General features: G+C 45.0%; 1 protein-coding gene across 19 annotated transcripts in view; it reads right to left on the reverse strand.

Moving 5' to 3' along the window:
• cacna1c (calcium voltage-gated channel subunit alpha1 C) overlaps positions 1-23,433 on the reverse strand; it is an 85,619-nt gene that overhangs the window by 48,113 nt on the left and 14,073 nt on the right. For all 19 annotated transcript variants that reach the window (XM_088288259.1, XM_088288245.1, XM_088288257.1 and 16 more), the window contains exons 2-3: positions 16,361-16,787; positions 13,079-13,184 (exon numbers count right to left, since the gene is read on the reverse strand). In XM_088288259.1, coding sequence (XP_088144385.1) covers positions 13,079-13,184; positions 16,361-16,787 — 533 coding nt within the window. The remainder of the gene's footprint in view (positions 1-13,078; positions 13,185-16,360; positions 16,788-23,433) is intronic.

The raw sequence follows: 23,433 nt of genomic DNA on the forward strand, positions 1-23,433 counted from the left end.
CTGCTAATAAAAGATAAGAGCGTAAATGATTGCAGCTGTGGCGCCACATTCATTAGCAAGCCCTCTTCCTCTTCCGTCTCCTTCTCTTCCTCCTCTCATTCCTTAGGTGGCATTTGTGGACTAATCAATGGTTATTAAGTATGCAAGTTTGAATAAAAATCATTATTAAAGGGGACGTCAACCCCAAATTTTTCTTGACAAAAATATGTTCTATGCAGGCCCACGAGTCACAACACGCACATCATGTTTGCGGAATATGAGTTAAGCAGTAAAATTACCCCGATTTTAGCCACGTAAGGGGGCGGCCATTTTGCCAAGAATGGCATCACAATTGCTCAGGGCGCAGCTAACAACCAATTATGGCTTAGCTTCAGAAAACAGGTGAGCCCTGATTGGTCGCTGAGCTCTGAGCAACTGTGATGTCATTTTCAGTCGACAGAAGTGACAAAATGGCCGCCTCCTGAGATGGCTAAAAACGGGTGGAAATTAACTGCTGAACTCATATTCCACAAACATTAATCATAATGCCATGTTTCGAACATATTTTTGTCAAAAAGATTTTCAGCTTGACGTCCCCTTTAAACTTGAAGATTTGGCCTTTAACCCCAATATTTGCATTTTTTTGTACTCTCAAGCAAGGCCAAATGAGCCAACCCCACGTTTGAAGGAGAGACACACATGCGCAGCCAAGTAAGGAGCAAAGGGATCTTTTTAATAAAGTTCTCTAAAATTGTCCCACCTCTGCCTCCCATCGACCCACATTCCCGCTCCCACAAGGCGCACACGAGGAGGAGGAAAAGGAGAGTCACATGATTCAGGCAAATTCCACTTTCCAAATTCAACAGCGTACACGTTTTAATATTTTATTTTTTAAAAAGCACCGCGATTTCGAATAGGTTGCAATTGGTTACTTGGACATCGCCATGACGACAATGTGATGCAAAGTCACACCGCTGAACCATACTCTGACATTTTACCATCTGTTCACTCGTGTCACTGAACGTGCGTCTTTTATCGGCGGATGTTCGAGCGCTGGCGACATGTGACGGACTAAAGCTGTGATGTAGAGCCTGAATGCATCTTTTTAATTAGATAAAGTAATGAAGTGACTCCCGGTAAAGGCCCATATTCCTATATTGATCTCCCTCATTAAATCCATAGCCTCCTCAAAGGAGCGGAGATAAGAGGCTCCCCCCGAAAGGATTTGAAAGCTTTGAGATAATTGAGATGTGAATTGTGCAAAGCGGGCAACGGTGCGCAATTTTTCTCTCTCTAATGAATTTGCCGTTTAGGCCCCTCTTGACGTCGTTTTTATTCCTGCGATGATTCACGACGCATGGTGCAATAAGCAAAGGGTGGGAGGCCGATTGGTCATGATCTGCGTTAAATAAAAAAAAATAAATAAAAAATCTTGCAAATCAACACTTCCGCAGCAGATCCTCTGTGGTGCGTTCAGGGATGCTCAAACATTTGAGCTTTGTGCTGGGATTGCATTCGCATTCGCCATGACTAATATTTTGAAAAAAAAAAAAAAAAATGCACCAGCTCTCATCAGCTCATCGTCTCATTTCCGGATACTTTTGTAGGACAACCATCAGGTGTGCCTCAGCGACCTCCCTCCCCGGCACCCCTGCACTCTCCCGCTCCTGGGAGGTGACCCAGTTTCCCATGATCCAACGCGGCTGCTGCCTCCGCCTACTGCGAGTGTGGCCGCTGCGTCGTTGCCGTAGCGATATCGCCGGGCCCTTTAATGCCGACTGTGACTGCGCTCTGAATAATGGATGCGGAGAGTGACAAAGTATTAGGCGGAAGGGGAGGAGAGGATGATTTTCTTTTTTATATGCCTCTTTATACTGGTGTCAATATTTCTTTTTTTTTATTTAAACTAAACATTTGCATTTAACGTTGGTGAATTTGAAGGTTTGCGGTAAACTCAAAGGATAAATTAATAAATAAATTCACAAATTTCTTCTCCCATTAGTGTTAACGCTCACCTGTTGGAGTGTCGCCCCGAAATATACCTTTTGGAATGATGACCAAAATTGTCAACCTTTGTCTCATGAGACCACAACAAAAATCTCCCCAAAAACATGCGGTGCAAAGGTGAACTTTTTAGGATGGAAAATCTTACGAGAACAGCTGAACTTTATTTGGACTTTGGCGTTTTCAGCGATGGCATGTTTATGCTGACTTGCTTTTAGATGCTATTGGTTCATTCTGATTACTTCCCTAATAGAAGAGGGGTGTGCATACTTATGCAACCACATTATTAGAATAGTTTATTTTTATAACACTTGTCCAAAAGATTTAAAAAAAAAAGGGGGGAGTTATAAGCCACATTCAATTCTACATGGCAATTTTAACAGGGGTGTGTAGACTTTTTATATGCATGTTGAGAGCGCTAAAGGTGCAGTTTTTCTCTTTCAGTAACGCACTGTGTGTGTGCGTGTGTGTGTGTGTGTGTGTGGACGTAATCTGTGTCAGTGCTGACTTCAGCACACACCTGTTGAAAAGCACTTAAAAGCGCACACACACGCGCCGAGTGCCACTCGCCTCAGCTCCCACAGCAATCAAGCCGTAAATCATCGCGCCAATCTACATCATCGAGCGAGACCCCCAACGGCGTGACCGGAGCGACGCACACATCAATGCGCACGTGTGCACATGCAAAAAAAATACAATAAAATAAAAAAACTCAAACCACAGCAAAAGTGCTTGCTCATTGGCCGGCGTGAATAAAATATTCCTCATCCGTGTGAAAGGCTCAAAAGTGCCCATGCAGCTTTTTTTTTTTTTACATTTGCGGCAGGAAGTGAAATGAAAAGTTGAGGCAAAGTACAGAAAGCGACCTGCGCGGATGCTGTGGGAATTTTTTTGGGGGGGGCGGGTGAACGGCAAAATGTACCTCATCTGCGTACTTGATATTTAATAACAATATAATAAAAATAATTAAAAAAATTGCAGATGAAATCGCAATGTATTGAGGGTGAAATGAAATGACAGTGACTATTTTCCCAAACTCTCGTTCTCGCCCGCCCCCGTCACCATTTCCGTCCGCCGCGACGTTTCCCGCTAATGATGCCGCTGCATGAGGATGCGACACGAAAAACAGAAGCATCTTTGATGTGCTCGTCCGTTTTTAATGAGCCGCGTCTTCCGTCCGACTTGACCGACCGTTCGAAAACGACGCAGAGGCGCGCTTTGAGCTTGCCAGGATACTCCGGCGACACCTGCGACCATATTTGGACTTTTTTTTATCCGCCCCCCCCCACTCCTTCCCGTAAAAGCTTCTTTTTCATACAGTATATCAAATAAATTAATGTGTGTAAAATAATGGAAAATACTCACAAGCTGGTGCCTCCTTTTACTGTTTTTGGAGCAAAAACCACCTGCCACTAATCCAAGTTTGGGCCAAAACTATCAAGAGGAGTTGTTTTTAAGCCACAAAGGAACATAAAATGGTGTGTTTGGGAATTCTATCCTTAAACGTTTCTGTCTCGCCACTTTCCGTAGTGGAATGTGTATTTAATATCTTGTTTCCTGGCAATGTGAGGTCTTATTATTGAATACGTTTTGGTAAATGGGAATTTTTTTTTATGCTAGCAGGCTAGCATGTGCGCGTCCTTTTTTGACTCCCTCCCCCGGTTATCTCGGTTATCTCGTCTCTCTCTCTCTCTCTCTCTCTCTCTCATTCTCACTCCCCCCCCCCCCCCCCCCCACCGGCCTCGCTCGCTCCCCTCATAATTAGAATGCCATCTTCAATTCACTTGTGATCCAATCCAACACACACGCCGCGCCGCGCCGCACACACCATCCCTCCTGCTCGGCTGCAGTGTAAACACGCCGTGTCATATTAAAAAGTCACAATCCGCCGTGTCACGATTGGGATGCTCAGTCGCCGTGAGAATCGGAACAACGGCGAGGAGGCGAAGGCGCCCTCGGAGGCCTCCCGGGGGTTCTTCGGCGAGGCTTTCCAAAATGGAGGTGGCTGACGAGGATGACTCGCAAACGGTTGGATAACGAGAAGGTGCGTTCGTCGGCGAACGAATGAAGCGGATTGGCTCGCCGGTGACGTGGCGTGGTAATCTTCAATCAAGCCCGATTTAATGAAACACGTCGCCGCACGAGAGCGGATTGCGAAGGGGACGGCGGAATCACTTATCAGTCCATTCACAGGCAGATTGAGTTGTGTCATCATCTTACAAGGTTGTGCACTGCAGCATGCCGGCTTAACACCGACGTGCCGCCACTCGCACAAAAGCTTTTCATTTGGGGATTTAATGGAGTTGAAATGGCGCTGCGAATTGGAAAATGTCCACGCCCGACGAGTGATGTGACGGATTGCCGCCGTGGCGTTTTAGCATGCGGCTAAGTTGATGTATCGTAGGGACACTTACGTCCTCTGTACCGCCAATTCGTTTAAACCAAAAAAACAGTCGGCAACGATCCTTATTATCAAACGATTTTAAATGAATCCCATGCAGCCATGACGCCCGCTCGCTGGCTAGCAAAGAGCTAAGCTTAGCTCAGTGCTGCTCGATTATTTTCTGTCACGCCCCCCCCCCCCCCCCCATCACCCACTCTCCGCCGCAACTACAAATAATAGCATTTTCGTAGCGTTATTACTCGCTGCGCACAACGGGCAACGAGAGCACCACTGCCAACTAATGGAGTGGATGTGCAATTACACTTTATTGTAGTATGGCGCAAAAAAAGTTCCCCAGGGTCACACGCACCCCCCCTCACCATCGCACGATTTGAGAAGCACCCACCGTCTTAGCTTCTCCCTCAAATACAGAAAACTTCAAACATACCAGAAACCGCCATTTCGCGTCGCTATCCTAAAATCCTTCTCGGTAATCAAAATTTAAAAGCAGTCACACCTTGCAGCTCGACCGACACTATTTCAAAGTGTCACTCATGGAGTGTTACACACATGCGCTGAATGAAAGACAGTCTGTCACTTGTACGTCTAATTTTATCTTTCCCGTCTCGCTAATTCTTCGTCCTCTCCTCTTCCATCTCAGTTGCTACCTGGCAACAAGCTGGTTGCCTTGGAGACCCGGCTTAACGGCTTCACATTTACTGCCACGGGTGGTGTGGTGTCGTGCTGGACGAGGGGGGGGGCATGCTTGTAATTGAGCATCCACATGAAGGCTTGCGCACTTTTTTTTTAAAAAATTTGTTGTTAAAAGTCCGTCTTAAGGTTGGGATAGCCTGCGGCTTGAATTCAAAGTGTAGTCCAAGCTTTTAAGTGGCACGATGAAAGGAAAAGTCTCTCAGGTGATGTACTTGGAGTTGGAGTGCCTTTTCTTCCAAATCTGGTTAGGATTAATTACTGCACTCCAAGGATCTACTTGCACCTTTTCCCGTGGTTAAAAAGGTACAGGATTGGTAGCGTCAAGGGTCAGGGTTTTTATTACGGCCTTCAGGGGATCATGCGTCCCAAAACGCATGCTTGAGCGACGCGCAACGCCATTTAGAAGCGGTGAGTCAGCGCAGAAACCAGCCAAGATAACCGATCTCCCACTGAGAGTTTCACACTCCAGTTCTGGAGCGGCGACAGAAGATGACTTTTGGTTATATTGTCTCCGCCGAGCAAGAGCAGAAGAGAGAGATGTTTATCGCGCGCCGAGCCGTTGACCATGTTTGGACAAAAGAAGGTGAGCGAGGACGACGGCGGCGGCATCCTCGGTGTTGACTTGACGTTTTAATGGTGGGGAGGACGGGAAGACGGTGAACGCTATGTTAAAAATCCAGGCGACGTATTTTGTACTCGGCCCAGACACTTCGGAATTACAAAGACGGGAATGAGCAGCTTTTGGCATCAGTGAGCTGCTTAGCTCCTGGTGGTTATTTGTGATATACAACTAAATCGATCGCGCCAATTTTGCACGATAAGGATCGAACGCAAGCTAGCTGGCTAACGGCTATTCGCAATTTGGTTGTTAGTTATCGTGGTTGTTCGTGTTCCCCCGCCATATTTTGCGTCATCATACGCATACTAAACCATTTTAGTTCAATATTGTTAGCTAAATCAAAAAAAAGCGTGCTAGCAGGCTAATTTACTAGGTAGCTTGATTGTCCCGCTTTTAAGCTAAATTGTAAAAATAGGGAATTTATTGGCGAAACACTAAATGTTGCGAATCCTCTAGTTATTTACCGTAGATCAACTTCAACCCGTTATGTCGGAGAAAGAGGAATGCTATGGAAAAATTAGCGCTCATGCTAATGGCTATATTGTATTGGGTAATGATGATTAGCCAGGATTGTTGGAGTGAGGTTTGCGTGGGGCGCTTTGAGTGGTCTCATCTCGCACTGCGGCCTCCTTCACTGGTCCTCATGTCACATCTAACCTAATTGGAGAGGAATTAGCGCAACGAGTCTTAACGACATGCTAGCTTCACACACGAGGGCTCTCTCCTTCATTGGTAATAATGAGCTGTCATTTCTCCAAGTATGGAATAAAAAAATAAAAAAAAACACTCCCCGCACGATTGACTTATTTGTCATTGGTCATTGACATTGTATTTGGCAGCGAGACATGACCGGTCGCCTCCCCGCAGTGCACGCGCGTGTGTCGCACGCGTGTGTTTCGCCTGCCGTGTCCTCTGGGCTACGTTATCGCCCGATCCTGGCGTCGGGCTCCATCTGTCTGGGCCGCCGTCCAAACGGCTCTCTCTGCGTGGTCTCTCTCGCCGCCGCCATGATGGCTGTTCAATATGTCTGATAGCGACGTTAAAGCCCTCTGGTGGAAAACCCACCCGTTAATTGAAAGCAACCCACTTGAGTGAGGTTATTCTCTTGTCGATGGCACGTTTATCGCCAACATTTATCCACTCAGCTCAGACGAAACTAAGTGCTACCGCATACAATGGTGCTGCTGTTGCAAGCCGACTGAGATGATGATTATAACCAGGTGCTCATGTTTGACATGTGAACAACCCTGATGATTGCAAGAACTACGTTTATACGGACAAAATGTCTTTAATCTGATCAGATTTCCGATGACCAGCTCAGTCTTTCGCTCGCTCTGCTGCTACAAGCTTCAAACAACAGAAAAACTGACATCAAAGAGGCGTACGGTAAAGACGTGTTAGTCCGTCTTTGGTAATGAGCATTTTTATACGTGATTAGAAATCAATATTAACCGAGAGGGGATAAAATCCTGATCGGAATGGGCTTGATCGGGTCAGGCTATTCCGAATGAACTGAAAAAAAAAACAACTACAGTAACTTTCACACACACTCCGATGCACCTGTCAGGTAGCTTTCCGGACATCCCATATAGATTAAGCGCGCTTGGCTTGTGACAGCTTGCCGCTTTTCTGCGCGTTGTTTCGTCGCTGAGTGCGTGTGTGACCAGTTGCTCCATCAGCCTTCCATTTACTGTCAGTCCTCCTGACATATCGCCACTTCACCCGGAAAATCGGATCGCAGTCAGTCCGGTGGCTGCGCTCAACAAGTTGCACATGTTGCGAGGTGACTGAAGCTCCTCCTTCCTGCCGACTGCGGCTTGTTAATGTTTCATACGCTGGGTCCGGGCGGCGTGGATGAAAGGAAAAGCTCAAGGTTGGCGGGCGGGCGGCTGACACGCGAGAGCTCGGGGGTCTTTTCACTTTAGATTTGTAGAAGACGACTCGACACAGGAAGACGAAACAGTATGGAAGAAAATATAGGGGGAGGAAAAAAAGCCAAACGCCAAAGGCCCAGAGCTAAAAGTCTTCAAGTTTAAATGAACAACAAATATAAACATGCACATGTGGAAAAAATCAGGCGCTAACTGTGCTAAATCTCTTTCTACTGTTTTCTGATTTTTTTTCCTCAGAGCAACCACCAAACAAATTGACCAGATTTACTTTCGAACTTGAGAAAATAATTGTTTACGTCACGAAAAAAGAGTTCCGCTAAAAAAAGAAGTCAAAATCTGCTAAAATGGCCGCTGGAATATATCACACTGATTCGTTTGCCCAAGCGGTGAGACGCTAGCCACTAGCCAGCTCGCAAGCTAGCAGCCCGCCGTCGGGCTCCTTTGCTCGCTTGGGATTATAAATTATGACGGCGCGTTTTACTTTAGCTCATGCCATCCAGGGAAGCTGCATTTTTGGGGTGATAGCATCGCGAGCTAGCTAGCTAGCTAACTGCGTCGTAATTCACAATTGATTAATTGATGCTTGTTGAATCAGTTTTTCTACTTTAGTGTGACTTGATTATTTATTACAAAATTGGGTCACTTTTTGCACACTTTTTATTTTTTTTTTATTGATCGTGCTTATTTTTGAAACAAGCTCAATTTCCAAATTCACCGGCGCACCCTCTCGCCTGCAATTCTCGTCCCTAAATTATTAAGTCATTTTCAGTCAGAGGAGTATGTGAACAGGAAGTTCAGCATGCTAAAATATGGCCGCCGGCTCCTGCGTGCCTCTTTTGGTGGGGGGATTGTGCGGCGGCGGCGGCGGGCGGAGGGGGTGGGGTGCGGGGTGCGCTCCTCGGTGTCCACGTGGGACACGGTGACGCATCATGCAGCACTCGTCTGAATATTTTAGCAGGAAACATTAGTGACGCGCTTCCTTTTCTGCTCTTTCATCATTCGGCGCCGTCTGCCTCTGCCGCTACTTCCACCAAGACGAAGCAAAGTCACTTTAATGACTGGGACAATGCGCAGGAAATGGACGCGAGCATTTCTGAAATTCCGGCCAACTTTCTGGTTTAAAAATAGAACTCGGATCGTTGTTACAGATGTGACGGGCGGAACCTGACGACGTCCCTGTTGCCATCTTGCTTCAGGAGCAGAACCGTTATCGCATTTGCGATTATTCAGCACGATAGCATGCAGCATCCTGCCGAGTCGGAGCCTCTTGTCGGCCTGATAAATCAAACTAAGTTGTAAATATAAATACACGCTCCGATTAACATAATGGAGTGTCACAGATTTGGTGTGTGTTACATCTCACTCCCTCAGTTCCATTATTTTTCCGTCACTTTATTTTGTATCGGGGGCCGGAACGGGGCAATTTTTATGAATAAGGCCGGAGGGTGGAGGCCGGATTGGTACCGAGATAGCGGCCAGAGGACGGGTGACTGACCGGCAAAAAAGGGTCAAGTGCCCAGCTCTGATATTAAACATCGCGTTATTAAGATGACCGTAGTTTATTCGTGTTTTTGCGCTCACTCAGATGTCCGTAATCGTGATATTGCGATAATATTGTACTTTAAGTAAGATGCGGTTGCTAATTGGAAAGCTTTGAAATATTTTTTGTTATAATATTATAAATATTTTCAGTTTTCGATGCTAATCGTTCGTTGGCTTTTTGCATCATCTGCGAAGTTGTTTTAATGACTCCACACGATATGTCATTTTCTTTGTCTCACGTTTAAGTTGACAGCAAACCTCAACTGTAATGACGAATCGTTCACAATTTGCCAACTATTGCAACACCCCCCCCACCCTCCCTCAAAAAAAATCTTCCGCCGTCTGCCGACAATAAAGTTGTCACATCCCAATTTGCACCGTGCAGCTGGTTTGATTAAGCAGGCCTTGACCCACGCGCGTGCGTACGTACGTGTGTGTGCGTGTTTTCCTAGACATGCAAATGAGGGGCTTCCTGCGCAGAAGCCACAGAGCGGAAAAGTGAAAAAAAAACTCCTGTTTTTGGTCCTGTCCTCATCAACTCACACCCACGCATGCAAGCTGTCTCCAATTGGTGGTTACATTCCTTTTTTTTTTTTTTTTTTCCGAAACAGAGGAGTTCCTGTTTGTGCGTCACACGCTTGACTTAGCGTTCAAACATTTCATCAACATTGTTATACAGTAACGTGTTATCTAACTTGTCGCCTTGGAAACGGCAAGGCGAAGCTTTGTGCCAGCTCGTCCGCACAATGCGACGGCGGCCGTGCGAAACGGGATGGTCGGATCTCTTTCTCCCCACGTGCAGCCTCGCCGCCGACGCTGATGGCTTCAAGATGCAAAGAAGCGAGGGAGAAAAATGCTGAAAAGCGACACGACGTCGTGGGGGGGTTGTAGAAAAAAAAAAAAAAACTCAAGGCGCTGACATCTTTCTGCTGAACGCTCCGCTGACACTCGAATATTCGCAAATGACGGACATTAAAATTCACTTTTATTATTATCTTTGCTGTTCAGTCACTAAATACAGGAACCCCTCATGACTCACAAGTTCCTGCACCATTAGAGTCGATTAGAAAGGCCTGCATGACCTAAAGTCGCACAATTGGGAATGTTGACATGCTCAAACAAAACCAAAAGCAGCTTTGAATCCATCCAGCCCAAAATAATAAGCCCTTAAAACTGCTGGGTCAAAAGTAACCCAAATGGAGCCAAACAGCAAACACACTGCCGGGTCCAAAAGGGACTGACCCCAATGCTGGGTTATTTACACCCTCTAAAAGGAGTTGGCTAAAGAAAATAACCCAATAATCGGTCAAAAAGGACCAAACCAACTTTTTGGGTTATTCGTTGAACCCAAATGGGTTAAGAATTGGGGGTGTAAAATAACCCAAACTTTGGGTTGTTTTGTGGGTTAGGGTCAGGATATCGATCATAATGATGTGGGCAACCAAGCCCTTCCACACACCTGCATAAAGCCCAATGCTGGGTTATTTACACCCTCTAAAAAGAATTGGGTAAAAAAAAATTAACTCAATTATGGGTCAAAAAGGACCAAACCAACTTTTTGGGTTATTTGTTTAACCCAAACTGGGTTAGGAGGGTGTGTAAAATAACCCAAACATTGGGTTGTTTTGGGCAACCAAGCACTTCCACACACCTGCACAAAGCCCAATGCTGGGTTATTTACACCCTCTAAAAAGAATTGGAAAAAAAACAAAAACAATGATGGGTCACAAAGGACCAAACCAACTTTTTGGGTTATTCGTTTAACCCAAATGGGGTTTAACCCAAACTTTGGGTTGTTTTGGACGACCAAGCCCTTCCACACACCTTCTCAAAGCCCAATGCTGAGAGTAAAAAGAGTACACAACACAACTTCCTTCACTTCAGTACGCAACAAAACCTCAACCTGCTTCAGAACTTCAGCGCACCCAAAACCCAATTTGTTCAACCCAATCTGCTGGGGCAAAATAATTCACCCACGCTTGGGTAAAAGTAATCCAATCTGCTGAACATCCACAACGTTGGTTAGGAAAACAACCCAGCATTATTTTAGCCGTCAATTGTAAGACAAAAGTGTACTTTACGGAAGGAACGCTTTGCCTGCAAGTTCTAAAAATATGAAACGATCTATTTTGTTTTTCAGTGGCTAATCCTGCTAAGCTTTGAACAATAGCCCAGAACGTACTCGTGTGTGTGCGTGTGTGTCAACTCACACACAATTCTAACAGGACTTATTGCTATTTAATGTGTTTGTGCCATCAGTGAGTCATCAATGCAGCATGACACAGTCTTGCAGAATTGTTAAGCCCCGCCCACTTCCCCTACTGTCACCCCACAGTGCGTAGCGTAACGCATCTGCGCGTGTTTTGCTAATGCCGACAAATAAATACTTGGCCGGCCGTAAAAGTTTTACGGCTGCGTATTATATCACTCGATTAAAGTTTCCAATTTAACGAGCCACACGTTTGTTTGCCGATGCATGGATTCGGTCGCTATTTATCGCCTTATATCGCTCGGGCTGATGTTAATGTCTCGGTGTGCAAATAAAGTTTTAATTAAAACAATAATCGCCGTCAGGAAGCGTGCGCGGCAGAGACTTTTTTTTTTGCGCTTTTATTATTATTATTTATTTTTTTGCGCTTTTATTATTATTATTTTTTTTTTTAGTGTCCTTCCCGACTCTGTAAAAGCCAGCACATGCGAGGAGCATCGCTACGGTTACCATATCCATGACAACCTCCCTCTCCTCGCGCTGCTATTATTGGCCGCGTCGCCAAGGAGACGGGGCGGCTCATTATGGGATGTGTGACGGAAATAGAAAACGTGTACTGGAAGCGATACGGCGGATCTGCGCAGTTACACAAGTAATGTAAACGCTGTGTGTGTGTGTGTGTGTGTGTGTGTGTTCAACTGTTGTGTATGCTTATCTAACATTAACAATATAATACAACTGTAATACGCAAAAGTTATAAAAACACCTTATATTGGTTCATCTCGAAAAGAAAAAAAAAGGACAAAAATTACACAATATAAATTTTTCGAGCCAAACAAAAGAATCGAAACTCCAGCACAGCAGCAGGCGTGTTTGTCGTAATTGTACCGTGATTGAAGCGTCCATTCAATCCACATTAATTATGCAAACTGGCGAGCGGCCCTCAAAGCGAGTCACGCAGGTGCATACTGATGGCACCGTTATTTTAATACACTTTGGATCCACGCAAAAGTAGGAGAATGCAAACATGACAATTCGAACCATTTAGAAACATGATTTCCTAGTCGATAAAATTCAAGATGGGATCGATGACAGCGATCCGATGCCGATACTTTGTGCAGATACCAACTTTCATGCCTGGTGAATATTAAAAAAAAAAAAAAAATTATAATATTTTTTTTTAACTTGGAATTGGAGAATATTAATAAGGAAGCAGCAATTAAATCAAGGCCATGTTCCATGATTGTGTCCACACCGCAAAATTTACAATCAAATTGATGAACCCAAACGGTTTGTTTTGTCCGGCTTTCCGCCGGTCCAAAAACGTATCCCGCCCCACCATGACAACAGCGTTCTTCGAAAGAATGAAAGGACAGTGTGACAGATGTTACGCGGCCTCGCCGGGGGGATTAGCAGCCTCGCGCACAAACGCACACACTCCCAAGCAATGACGCACGGACGCACACGCGGCGCTCCAGTCAAGCGGTGGCCAGCACTCAAACGGAAAAATCAACTGTTATACAAGATATTTTCAACACGTCATCAGCGTACACGACATTCCACTGAAGCAATTCACAAACCAAACAAGCTAAGTAACCAAACAGCCGGCTGGGAATTCATGCCGAGAATAATTTTTTGACTTTGATCGCGATCATTTTTTTTTTTTTTTAATTCAAATTGACTGACCCCCCCCCCCCAAAAAAAAAAAAAAAAAAAAAAAAGATTCCGCGACTCACCAGATTGGAGTTGGTGGCGTTGGAGTCGTCCTCGGGGAAGGGGATGTAGACGGCTAAGGCCACACAGTTAGCGAAAATGGTCATCAGGATGATGATCTCGAACGGTCTGAGAGGAGAAGGCGGATTAAGGAATACACAACAACGGCGGGCGCATTCGTCTTACTTAGATTGCCATCGATTCCCCGGCCGACTCGCTCTTAAACGCGAGCAACCCTCCTCCCCCCCCGCCCCCCCTCGCCGTTTCGGAACAGGTGGAATTTGTCACTCTGATCAATGCTTCAATCTTTACTGTGAAAACATCATTTTGTGCACACAAGGAAGAACATTAAAGCGAACAATAAGATAAACGGGTCCACTTGTGAGCGCGCGTGCCCAAATATGGGCGTTGTCGTGTGGAGGACGGGATGTGGCTGGAGCAAAGCGGCAAAGACATTTTTTTTTTTTTTCTACGAAGGTCCTTGAGAGGCGAGTGACCTCATTATTTTTGGCCTGGCGTGTGTGCGGCAGCCAGCGAGAGAACGCAAAGGAGAGACAAGAGGAGGTCTGCTTTTCATCAGCGCAATTACTCCCTTCAACTCTCCACCTCGCCGCTTTCCTTACATCCCTTCGTTTCGGAGTTTTAACATTTTTTACTTCAACTTTCAGGATGCCTCGTAGCACCCTGGTCCATCCCCAGGTTCTTTTTCTTGCTTAAGTCAAGCTACAAGCTAGCGAGCGCTAAGCTAGCTTGTCGTCTCGCTAGCGCCTTCCAAACATGCCTCTGTAACAATATGCAACGATTTGAATCAGAAAATTCTGAAATCCCGATAGGGGCTCGTCCCAAATTGTTATATTTTCCGTCTTAATGTGTCGTGTAAGTTTTTTTCCAAAAATTGTACATGCACGTAATGGACATACTTTTTCCACTTGGTTCCTAATTATTGATGTTTGGATAGTTGTACAAAAAATAAATAAATAAATAATAAATAATAATAATAATAATAATAATAATAAAAAAATAATAATAATCATTTAAAAAAAAAAAAAAGAATTTAGCTGTTTTGTTGGTTTTGCAGTGATGGATCATGTTGCTGCTACAGTAGCCGTTAAAACAACCTTAATGTTTTTCAACCTCAAAAGTAGATGGACTGTTGACAGGATAAATAGCAAATACCCGAAGAAAGCAAGCGAGTGGTCCATTTTCCAGAGTTTTCCGAGTGTCCCGCCGACAGAGACGGATACGTCTGCTCCGCTCTTGTGTTTATGTTTGGATTAAGGCTTGACCTCGCGCCACGAGATCATCGCGAGCAAAATGTATCAAACTTAATCACGAACCCTTGCGGCGGGTCTCATTAGAATACATCCCAGACGCAAACGGGAACCGCTGACACACAGGCCTGACTCGCTCCGGGATCCTGACCCATAATTGAGAGAAAAGAAAAACAGCTTCTATCAACACGATAATAAATCTGCGGACTGCTGCAGTGTTTGGGGAGGACGGGTCAAAAAAATATGACACTTGGGAGGAAATGGGGAAGGTTTTTTTTGAAAAAAAAAAAAAAAAATCATCTGATTTCTGGTTTAAATAGCAAGCCGGAAAAATAATACTGTCAAAAAGTGCTTCCCACTCATCTGGACGGACTCGTTCTGCTCCATTGTTCGCGTGCGGATTTGATATCTTTTTTAGGGTGATAACCAGATTGCACACTGTAATTGTTAGACTTGAGCTTTGTGAACGTCCCGCAATGCGCAGCACTGCAGCCGACACGCTCGGGACAGTTCATTAGGTACACCTCGGTTTTGGGCTGCCCGAGTTTCCGGACAACTTTGAAACTACAGTGGTCATTTTTGGTTGTCGGGAACGAATTAATTGGATTTGCATTATTTTCTATGGGACATATTGCTTTGGTTTTGGTATTTTTGCCTATGACGGTTCCAAGCTGTTTCTAATCAATGGTCCCTCGCGCTCACGTCACTGAAATGAGATTCTTCACCACTACAGGTTTTCATCACGTCCGTGTGCGTGCGCGTGAGCTCAGATGGGCCCCGTCAACCTGTTGAGTGGAGTACCGGTTGTCATGGCAACAGGAGGAGCCAGCGAGGGAGATTTGGGGATCCGCCGTCTCCCGAGGCACGCGCGCACGCACACGAGCGCTCCGCGCAAGTTGTGAAGGGCGTCCAATTCAAATTGACCTCCAAATTGAGTGTCATTTGGAGATTTATTGCTTCTCGCGTGCTATTTGTTCAACTCCTTCTCCTTCAGAGTTGTTTGCATGATTAATGCTGGGAATTGTGGGTAATCATCTGCGAACTCATCAGCGCCCGCTGTTTGCCGCAATTTACCATAACTGCTTAGACATAAAAAAATAAATAAATAAAATAAACGATTGCCTCAATTAGCCACGTCAATCCTGAGAGGCCTTCTCGTGCCCAAAATAATGCGCGAATTTCAACGTGGGACTTAATTCTATCTTCCAAACGAATGGACCTCTCGGACGGAACGTTAATCCGGAAGGGAAGACGGACGAATGTATAAAGCAAATAACGGAGCTTTGAAAAGAAAAGTAGGAGGAGAAGCGCATGAAGAAGAAAGGCTATTGTACAAACGGAGGGATACTAAATTGGGGAGGGATGCGGGATGGAGGGAGCGTAGGAGGAAGGACCCTCGGGAGAGCGGATGAATGCGGCGAGAGAGCGCGAGAGAATGGTGACGGAGGAATGAAGCGGCTTTTTAATCCGCATGCGAGTAAACAAAAAGGATGAAAGGGAGACCAAGCAAAAAAAAAAAAAAAAAAAAAAAGGGAAGAGGAGGCTCACATGTAGTGAAAGCCAGAGGGCACGCAGATTGATTAAAGCGGCCAGCTGATGGCGAGGAGGAGAAAGAGACACTTGGGAGTTTTTCTTCCAGATATTTAAAGTCTTTTTCTCCTCCCGTTAAATGACTATTTTTTATTTATTTATTTTTTTAACACAATTAAATAATTTATTACCTCCACCAAGGTGTTTCTATGTTAACTGACAGGATGAACCAATTTAGATGCAGAAGGTAAAAACGTTAGGCGGAGCAATTCAATCGATTCATCGACTAGTCGATTAATCGGTTCAACACTTACACGTTAAATTAACTTCACCTTGTTAGAATATTTTTTTTTAAATCAATTTATTGTGTTTTTTTTTTTTTTACCACCACTTTATATCATGAGCCAGGAAGTTTCCTGTTGCTTGTTTCGTTCAGCCGCCCCCAGTAAATACCATCCAAGTGATCGCCATGGCAACAGCTCAAGTCATGTCACGAAAGGATACTTCCACTCGACGATGCTGATGCAGGCCCGGCGAATGGGGTTCTTGAGCGTGAGGCAGAGCAGCGCTCGCGGGGGCCGCGTGGCCGTGGTGGTGGTCGGCTTTTTGGGCTTGGAGCTGTAGTGCTGCCGCTTGCGCTGCGTGGAGCTGGCCGTGGAGATGGGCCCGCCCCCTCCCGCCGCCAGCCCCGCCGTGCCGCCCGAGGCCGCGTTGCCCATCATCTTGGCCTGGCGGGCGGCGTCGATGGCCGCCTGCCAGCTCAGGGCGGCGCCCGGCGTGGCCATGTGCTCCGGGGCCAGGCCCACCACGCCCACCACGCCGTGGTTGACCCCGCCCCCGCCGCCATCGCGGTCGCCCACGCCCGCGTGCTCGTTGGTCAGGGCGGGGGCGGGAGGGCGAGGGAGGGCGGGAGGGGGAGAGTAGTCGGAGCCTGGAATACACAACAAACGTGTTGTTACATGTTTGTTACAAGATTAAGATTGAGATCTTTATTTGAATATTTATTATAATATGCGAATATGAACCGCAAAAACATGGCGTGATTGTCAAGGAAGAAGCAGATAGCCACATGCAACCGATTTCAATATCATTTTTTTTCGTCCAGCCCCTCAACACAGGTAAGCGAGCTCGGTCAACAGCGACTCTCCAACAAGAGAGTGAAATTGCCGAACGCTCGGCGCAGAGTGAGCGACGGCATTACAATAATCTCGAGCAGATTACACTTGCGCAATGCGACGCGGTGAACAAAAAAACGAGAACGGATCCTTCGAGCTGGCTTCTTAGCCAGATTAAAAGCACGAATAATATCCACTCATCCGCCACCCCGCCTTTGCTCTCCACCCACAATATGACACCCCAAAAAAGGATTGCACAAAAACGCTCATCCTGCTGCGGATTACACACAAAAAAAGAGATTTTTCTTTTTCCTCTGTTTAAACTTTCATGTTTTGATTTAAATCAGGCATAAATGTTAGATATGAAAATGCCACCTCATAAGTGATTATCATGAAAGTGGATCAGAAGTCGTCGTCCGTCGTGGCAGTGAAGCCAACAGAGAGAGAGAAATTCCCCCCAAAAAAAACAACAACAAAAAAGTCAGTGGAGTTGTTATCTATTTAATGATAACGACTGCAGACAGATGCTATCGCGTCAGCGCTCTCGAATGACACACGCGCTCCGTTACCTTTGCTGTTCTTTTTTTCCTGCAAAAATGTACAAATTTGATTTCCACAAAGCTTTTTTTTTCCCACAGTAACGAGACGGGACATTTCGGGAATAATTGACGATTTTTTTTTTCTTCACAGCAGGGTTTCATTCGGTGGAGGGCGATGATGTCATTTTCACAAGTTTAACCGGCGCCGACACCTGATCAGAACCGAATTAACATCACATCTTTTCTTCCATCCCTCCCCTCGCCATTTCTCTATTTCCGTCAACGCTGGCGAGGAAGCAATCAGTTTTCAAGCGCAAATAAAATGAAATAACAATAATGATAAGCCTGACGCGGCATAATGGACTTCTTTCAGCATTTTTTGGGCGCGCAAAGTGTGATTGTCATTTCCTCTGTGCCTCGCATGACACGCCGTCATTATCGCTGTCACCGCGAACGCTGCTTTTAAAGCCGATACTATTTTTATCCAATTCAAGTGCTATCTCGCACGAGCACAAAAGAAAAGTGACTGTTCTCGATCTGTTCATCACTGATTAAACGCCGTCGACGTCTGACAAAATCTATACAAGGGCCGTTGTCTGTAAGTTTGTCTTCAGGATAATCGTAACACTGCTAGCTAGTTAGCATTTCCAAGAATGTGTTGGCAAGGTAGCATTTTCAATCGTGTCTTTGCTAGTTAGCATTGCCAATTCTATGTTAGCTAGTTAGCATTTTCAATCGTGTGTTCGCCAGTTAGCATTTCCAATTCCATGTTAGCTAGCTAGCATTTCCAATTGTGTGTCAGCTAGTTAGCATTTCCAATTGTGTGTTGGCTAGGTAGCATTTTCAATTGTATGTTAGCTAGTTAGCATTTCCAATTGTGTGTTGGCTAGTTAGCATTTCCAATTGTGTGTTTTCGCAAGTTAGCATTTCCAATTCTATCGTAGCTAGTTAGCATTTCCAATTGTGTGTTAGCTAGTTAGCATTTCCAATCATGTGTTAGCTAGGTTGCGTTTCCAATTGTTTGTTAGCTAGTTAGCGTTTCCAATCGCTTGTTAGCTAGTTAGCATTTTCAATTGTGTGCTAGCTAGTTAGCGTTTCCAATGGTGTGTTAGCTTGATAGCATTTCCACTCGTGTGTGAGCTAGTTAGCATTTCCAATCACGTGTTAGCTAGTTAGCATTTCGAACGGGTGTGTTAACATTAAGCTAGCGGACTACAACATCGTCGTGTATTGTTTTGCTTTAGTGTCACCTTGAATTTGTCTCGCTATTTCGGAAGACTGCAAATAAACTACCTGGGAGATCTTCATAAATCTTGGCGGAGAGGTGTATTATAGGACAAGAAAACGACTTTTGCAACCTTTCGATTTATCCCGGTGCGCGTAACGCTCAAGTGTGGACATAAATAAGCATATATATGCTCAGCGGGACTCGTTTTTTTTCTGGCCCACAGAAGTCACCGGAGCACTCCCACAAACACAATGACTGCAAGACACACAAAGCACACACGCGAAAGCAGCACGCGTGTGATTTAAACAAACGTCAATTTACGCTAATGGACAAAGTAACCGTTTATTGTCAATTTCCCGGCACACGCACAACAAACGGCCTCTGCGCCTGTAACAATCGAGGTCCAAACGTCCCACATTTCGCCCCGTCGACAAAAGCGCCGCGCATTAAGTGTTGGCTGCGAGCGAGGTTAACAGCGTAAGTGACATGTCGTGCCGCCCGACGCGCCTCGCCTGAGAACGCCACGTGGATTTATTCATGAAACATGTCGCGCATGCATGAGTGGCGCACAGTCAAGTGCTGAAGGTGTGCGTGTGTGTCACGTTTGAATGACAGTGTCGGCAAACTGGCTGTGGCTTGCGATTTGTGGTTTATTATGACCTGAGCTGACTCCACAAATCCATTTCTGTACGAGCTTGATTTATTTATTTATTTTTTGGGTGTTTTTCGGTAAGAATATTAATAATAATAATACAAAAAATACACAACAATGACAACTCTTTCTGCTCCTCAGTGCGGCAGTAATATTAATCGCTCTTCTCAGAGGATAAAGACTATATGCCTGTTGTGATTGTTTTGATTTTGGTTCATCAGAAATTGCTTGATTGCTTTGCATACTTGCCGAGCCATTTTGTGTATTTATGATTATTTTATATCAAGCAATATTATTGTGAATTAGCAAATTTATACTTTTTTCATACACTGATCCAAACTTTTTTTTTTTTTACAGCGTGGCACATACAACGCCCAAAATATGATATCAACTTTTAAATTTGTGACGGACAAGCAGAAGGTAGCTGCGGGGAACAAAAGCGAGTGAGAGCGCAAACAAAGCAAAGAAGAACCACAAACGAGTCACGAGCGAGTCCAAACTGAAGGAAGAGGAGGAGGAGATGGAGGAGGACGTCTTCGTTCGCGCTGCGCCTCCGAGCCGACCTCCCGCACACATGTAGCCACGCGCACGCAGGCAGCGGATATTAATAACTACTTATTAATATTCATCTGCAGTGGAGAGAGACGGGAGGCCGGAGTAACCCAGATTGCAGTCGTCGCTCTACCTGTCTCGCAGTGCGCGCGCATCATGACTTCTTCACCGCACTGCTGGCCACTCAAGTGCAACACTTCAATCGATGAGAGCTCGCAAATCGCTGAGCGAGACATATTGGACCGTTGCAGCCGTCCAACTTTGGTGGGAAAAGTCGAGAAAAGGCCTGTTTCTGTCCCCAGTGCACCGAGAAAGCGCTTGGATGACCTTGACTTGGAAAACGGACAATTGTTGTCATGACCAAGCGTCGCAATACTTTGTCATTTGCAGGGTGATTTTGAAAAAAAAAAATAATAATAATTAATTAATTAAAAAAAAAATATATATATATATATATATATATATATATTTTTTTTTTTTTTTTATTAATTAAACCAATATATATATATATATATATATATATATATATATATATATATATATATATATGTACACATATATATATATATATTTTATTTTTTTTTTCCCTTTGCTCACCGTGCATACCACCACTCGCACTCTTCGGGTAGGGTTGCCATGGTTACAACCCTAACAAGCAGCCAAAGTGTCATAAGCGCAAATGTTTCGACCCACGCTAACGTAGCAACGCAAGCGACGTCGTCCGCGCTCCCTTTGACGCGTGCTAAAGCAATCGCGCGCGTCCTCGCCGCGAAAAATGGAATCGGCGCCCTTGTCAAGGTCGTTAGCACGCGAGCGGCAGTAAAGCAGGCTTCGATGCGCTGCTGAGAGTCACTGTTGCTTGACGAGGCCGCCATCTCTGTCTTCCCTCGATTGATTTTGCAGAAAGACCCCTCGACGGAAACTAAGTGTGATGCTTTTCCAGTGTCTCATTCCTGCAGGGTTACCCTCGCTCGTCCCAAGTGTTGCTAAAAGAGCGAAAGGGGTTAAAAAAAAAAAAAAAATAAAAAATCAAGCCATGTGTCCATGTGTCCTTTCTTGGAAGCACCACAGTGAAAACGTAACAGAGACCATTTGAGATTGAGGAACTTGGCTCTGACTTGCGTCTCCATCAGACCGGCTCGCACTGGGCCCGAGCCAGGAGGGAATGACTGGGGTAGCGTTCAAGTCAAGCCGAGCCATTCGACGAGTTTCCTCGCGTCCCAAAGAGGAAACAGATGTAAACTCGGGGACGCCGGCGAATGAGGAGAACAGTACACGCAAAACAAAACACAGCACGGGGGCCGCTAAGATGACCCCCGCCCCTCCTCGCTCGCCCAAAAAAAAAAACAGCAACTCGGAAAGGCCATCAGGCAGACCAGAAGCTGGTCTCGGCGTGCACGCGCAAGGCCGCGAAAAAAGTGCACATGCACACGTAAGGTTGTGATTAAGCGATGAGTCTGCAGGACCATAAAGCGCTAATGAATGCGCTCTCATTGCCTAGCAGCAAAAGGCCCAGACTTCGAGGGAGCGTTTAGTTTACGACTCCACATGTCCCCAAACCACCCTGATCAGGAGACGGCGGCAGAGCACTTTTAATCTGTCATATATGAAAAACGCCTTAGAACGCCACAATCACCCCAATGCGATTCGTCGATGGAGTTTTACATTGTTTGGTAGCATGAAGCTAAATTAACTGGCCTCAGCTGAAATCGGTGCGGCTGTTTTAAATACAAGTTGAATTCGCTTGCTTTTATGTTTCGTTTGACTCAACCGGAACAACTTCGAATCGGGTGTAAAAATTCATGCTAGTGAATTAAGCAAAAAAAAAAAAAATAATAATTTTGCTCATAAATAAGACTGGACCAGTGAATGAAAAAATAAAAAATAAAAAATGAAAAGAATAAATAATTTGATTATTTTTTATTATATATATAATATATCATAAAAAAACTAAAAAAATAAAATAAAATTGTAATAATAAAGCTGAGTATGGAAATTAAATTTTATTTTTTTAGTTACATGTGGCTCTAATTAGTCAAACAAGGGCATAAATTCGTGTCAAATTTCCGTCTCAAACTAGGTTGTAAAAAAAAAAAAAAACAATTTTCTAAGACTCCATCCATGGAGACCGAATTTGAGTTAATTTGTCGGTGTGAGGCTCTCAGTTGGGCTGTAATTGTGGAAATAAACATGGAAAATGCAGATGTAAGGAAGATGAAACGGAGATGGGATGACTCATCCATACGACGTGAACGCTAACTGTCGTTCTTCACACACACACACACACACACACAGAACAGTCAGCAGCCATGCGTTCGTCTGATCCTGATTCCCACGGATGCGCGCGCCGCTTCGCCGGCTTGTTCCTAACGAGCCAAAATGGCCGCCGTTTCCAGGCCAGTGACGGCGGCGGCCCCAGGGGCGGAGAAACTGGGCGAGAGGAAGGATCACAAGGGCCCGGTTTTAAATGGAGCTCATTAGCTGCTGGTGGCCGTGAGATGTCCCAGCACGCACACGCGTGTACACACAATGTGACGCTGGCAATTGGGCGACTGGCGAGGCGGCGTGCGCTGCAGATGGCGTTTGTGATTTTGGACATTGGTACCCCCCTTGAACTGCCCTTTCTGCTTGTCCACCCACTCAACATATGCCCCAGTTATGCTCGACCGCCGCACTGGTGTCACTTTCGGTTCCCGTCAACGAGCGCGTCCTGAAGATATCCTGACGGCAAAAACCAGAACATGCCGCGTTGCCTTTTTTTTTTTTTTTTTTTTTTTGCGCCGTGCAGCCAAACTCTCATCAAAGTGTGTTTGATTACTGTTGCCCAGACCACACATGTCCCAGGCGGAGCAGGGCTTTTAAAAAAAAAAAAAGAAAAAAGGGGGAGAAAAATGGGGCCTGTGGTGTAACTCCAACGAGCTCACAAGTCACATGTTTGGAGCAGATTTTTTTCGTCGCATTTCTGCTCAGTTTTTCAAGATGCACGATCCATTTTGTGTTTTCAAAACAACCACATATCTTTAGCGTTGACTAATGCGTCAGTTTAACGCTGATGAACCATAGCTAGGCTAAAAAAGGTGTCATAACCTTTTAAGCCCAGTAAAAAAAAAAAAAAAAAATGGATGTTGGACGTATTTAGCCGTCAATGGGATTAAACAAGTTGAAGGGGAAATAATTATTTGCAATAATATGTTCGATGGGCCTTTATTAATCCAAACCCAGCTGTTTTCTGAAGCTGAGCAATGATTGGTCGCTTGCTGAGCACTGAGCATCTGTGATGTTATTTTCAGTCGACACAAAGTGGCAAAATGGCCGCCGGCTAAAATATGCAAAAATCTGATTCATGAGTACATTGGAAAAAAACAACTGATGGATAAATTATGAATATAATCGCCAGTTATCAGGCATATATTCGTTATCCTCTGCAAAGAGAGTGGCTTACTTTTGTACGCAGCAATATGAAGCAAAAAAATAAAATAAAATCTAACTGG

Source organism: Idiotropiscis lumnitzeri, chromosome 2 (genome assembly GCF_059441095.1).
Source record: "Idiotropiscis lumnitzeri isolate Australia: NSW breed Sydney's pygmy pipehorse chromosome 2, RoL_Ilum_1.0, whole genome shotgun sequence".
In the NCBI taxonomy this organism is placed as follows: Eukaryota; Metazoa; Chordata; class Actinopteri; order Syngnathiformes; family Syngnathidae; genus Idiotropiscis; species Idiotropiscis lumnitzeri.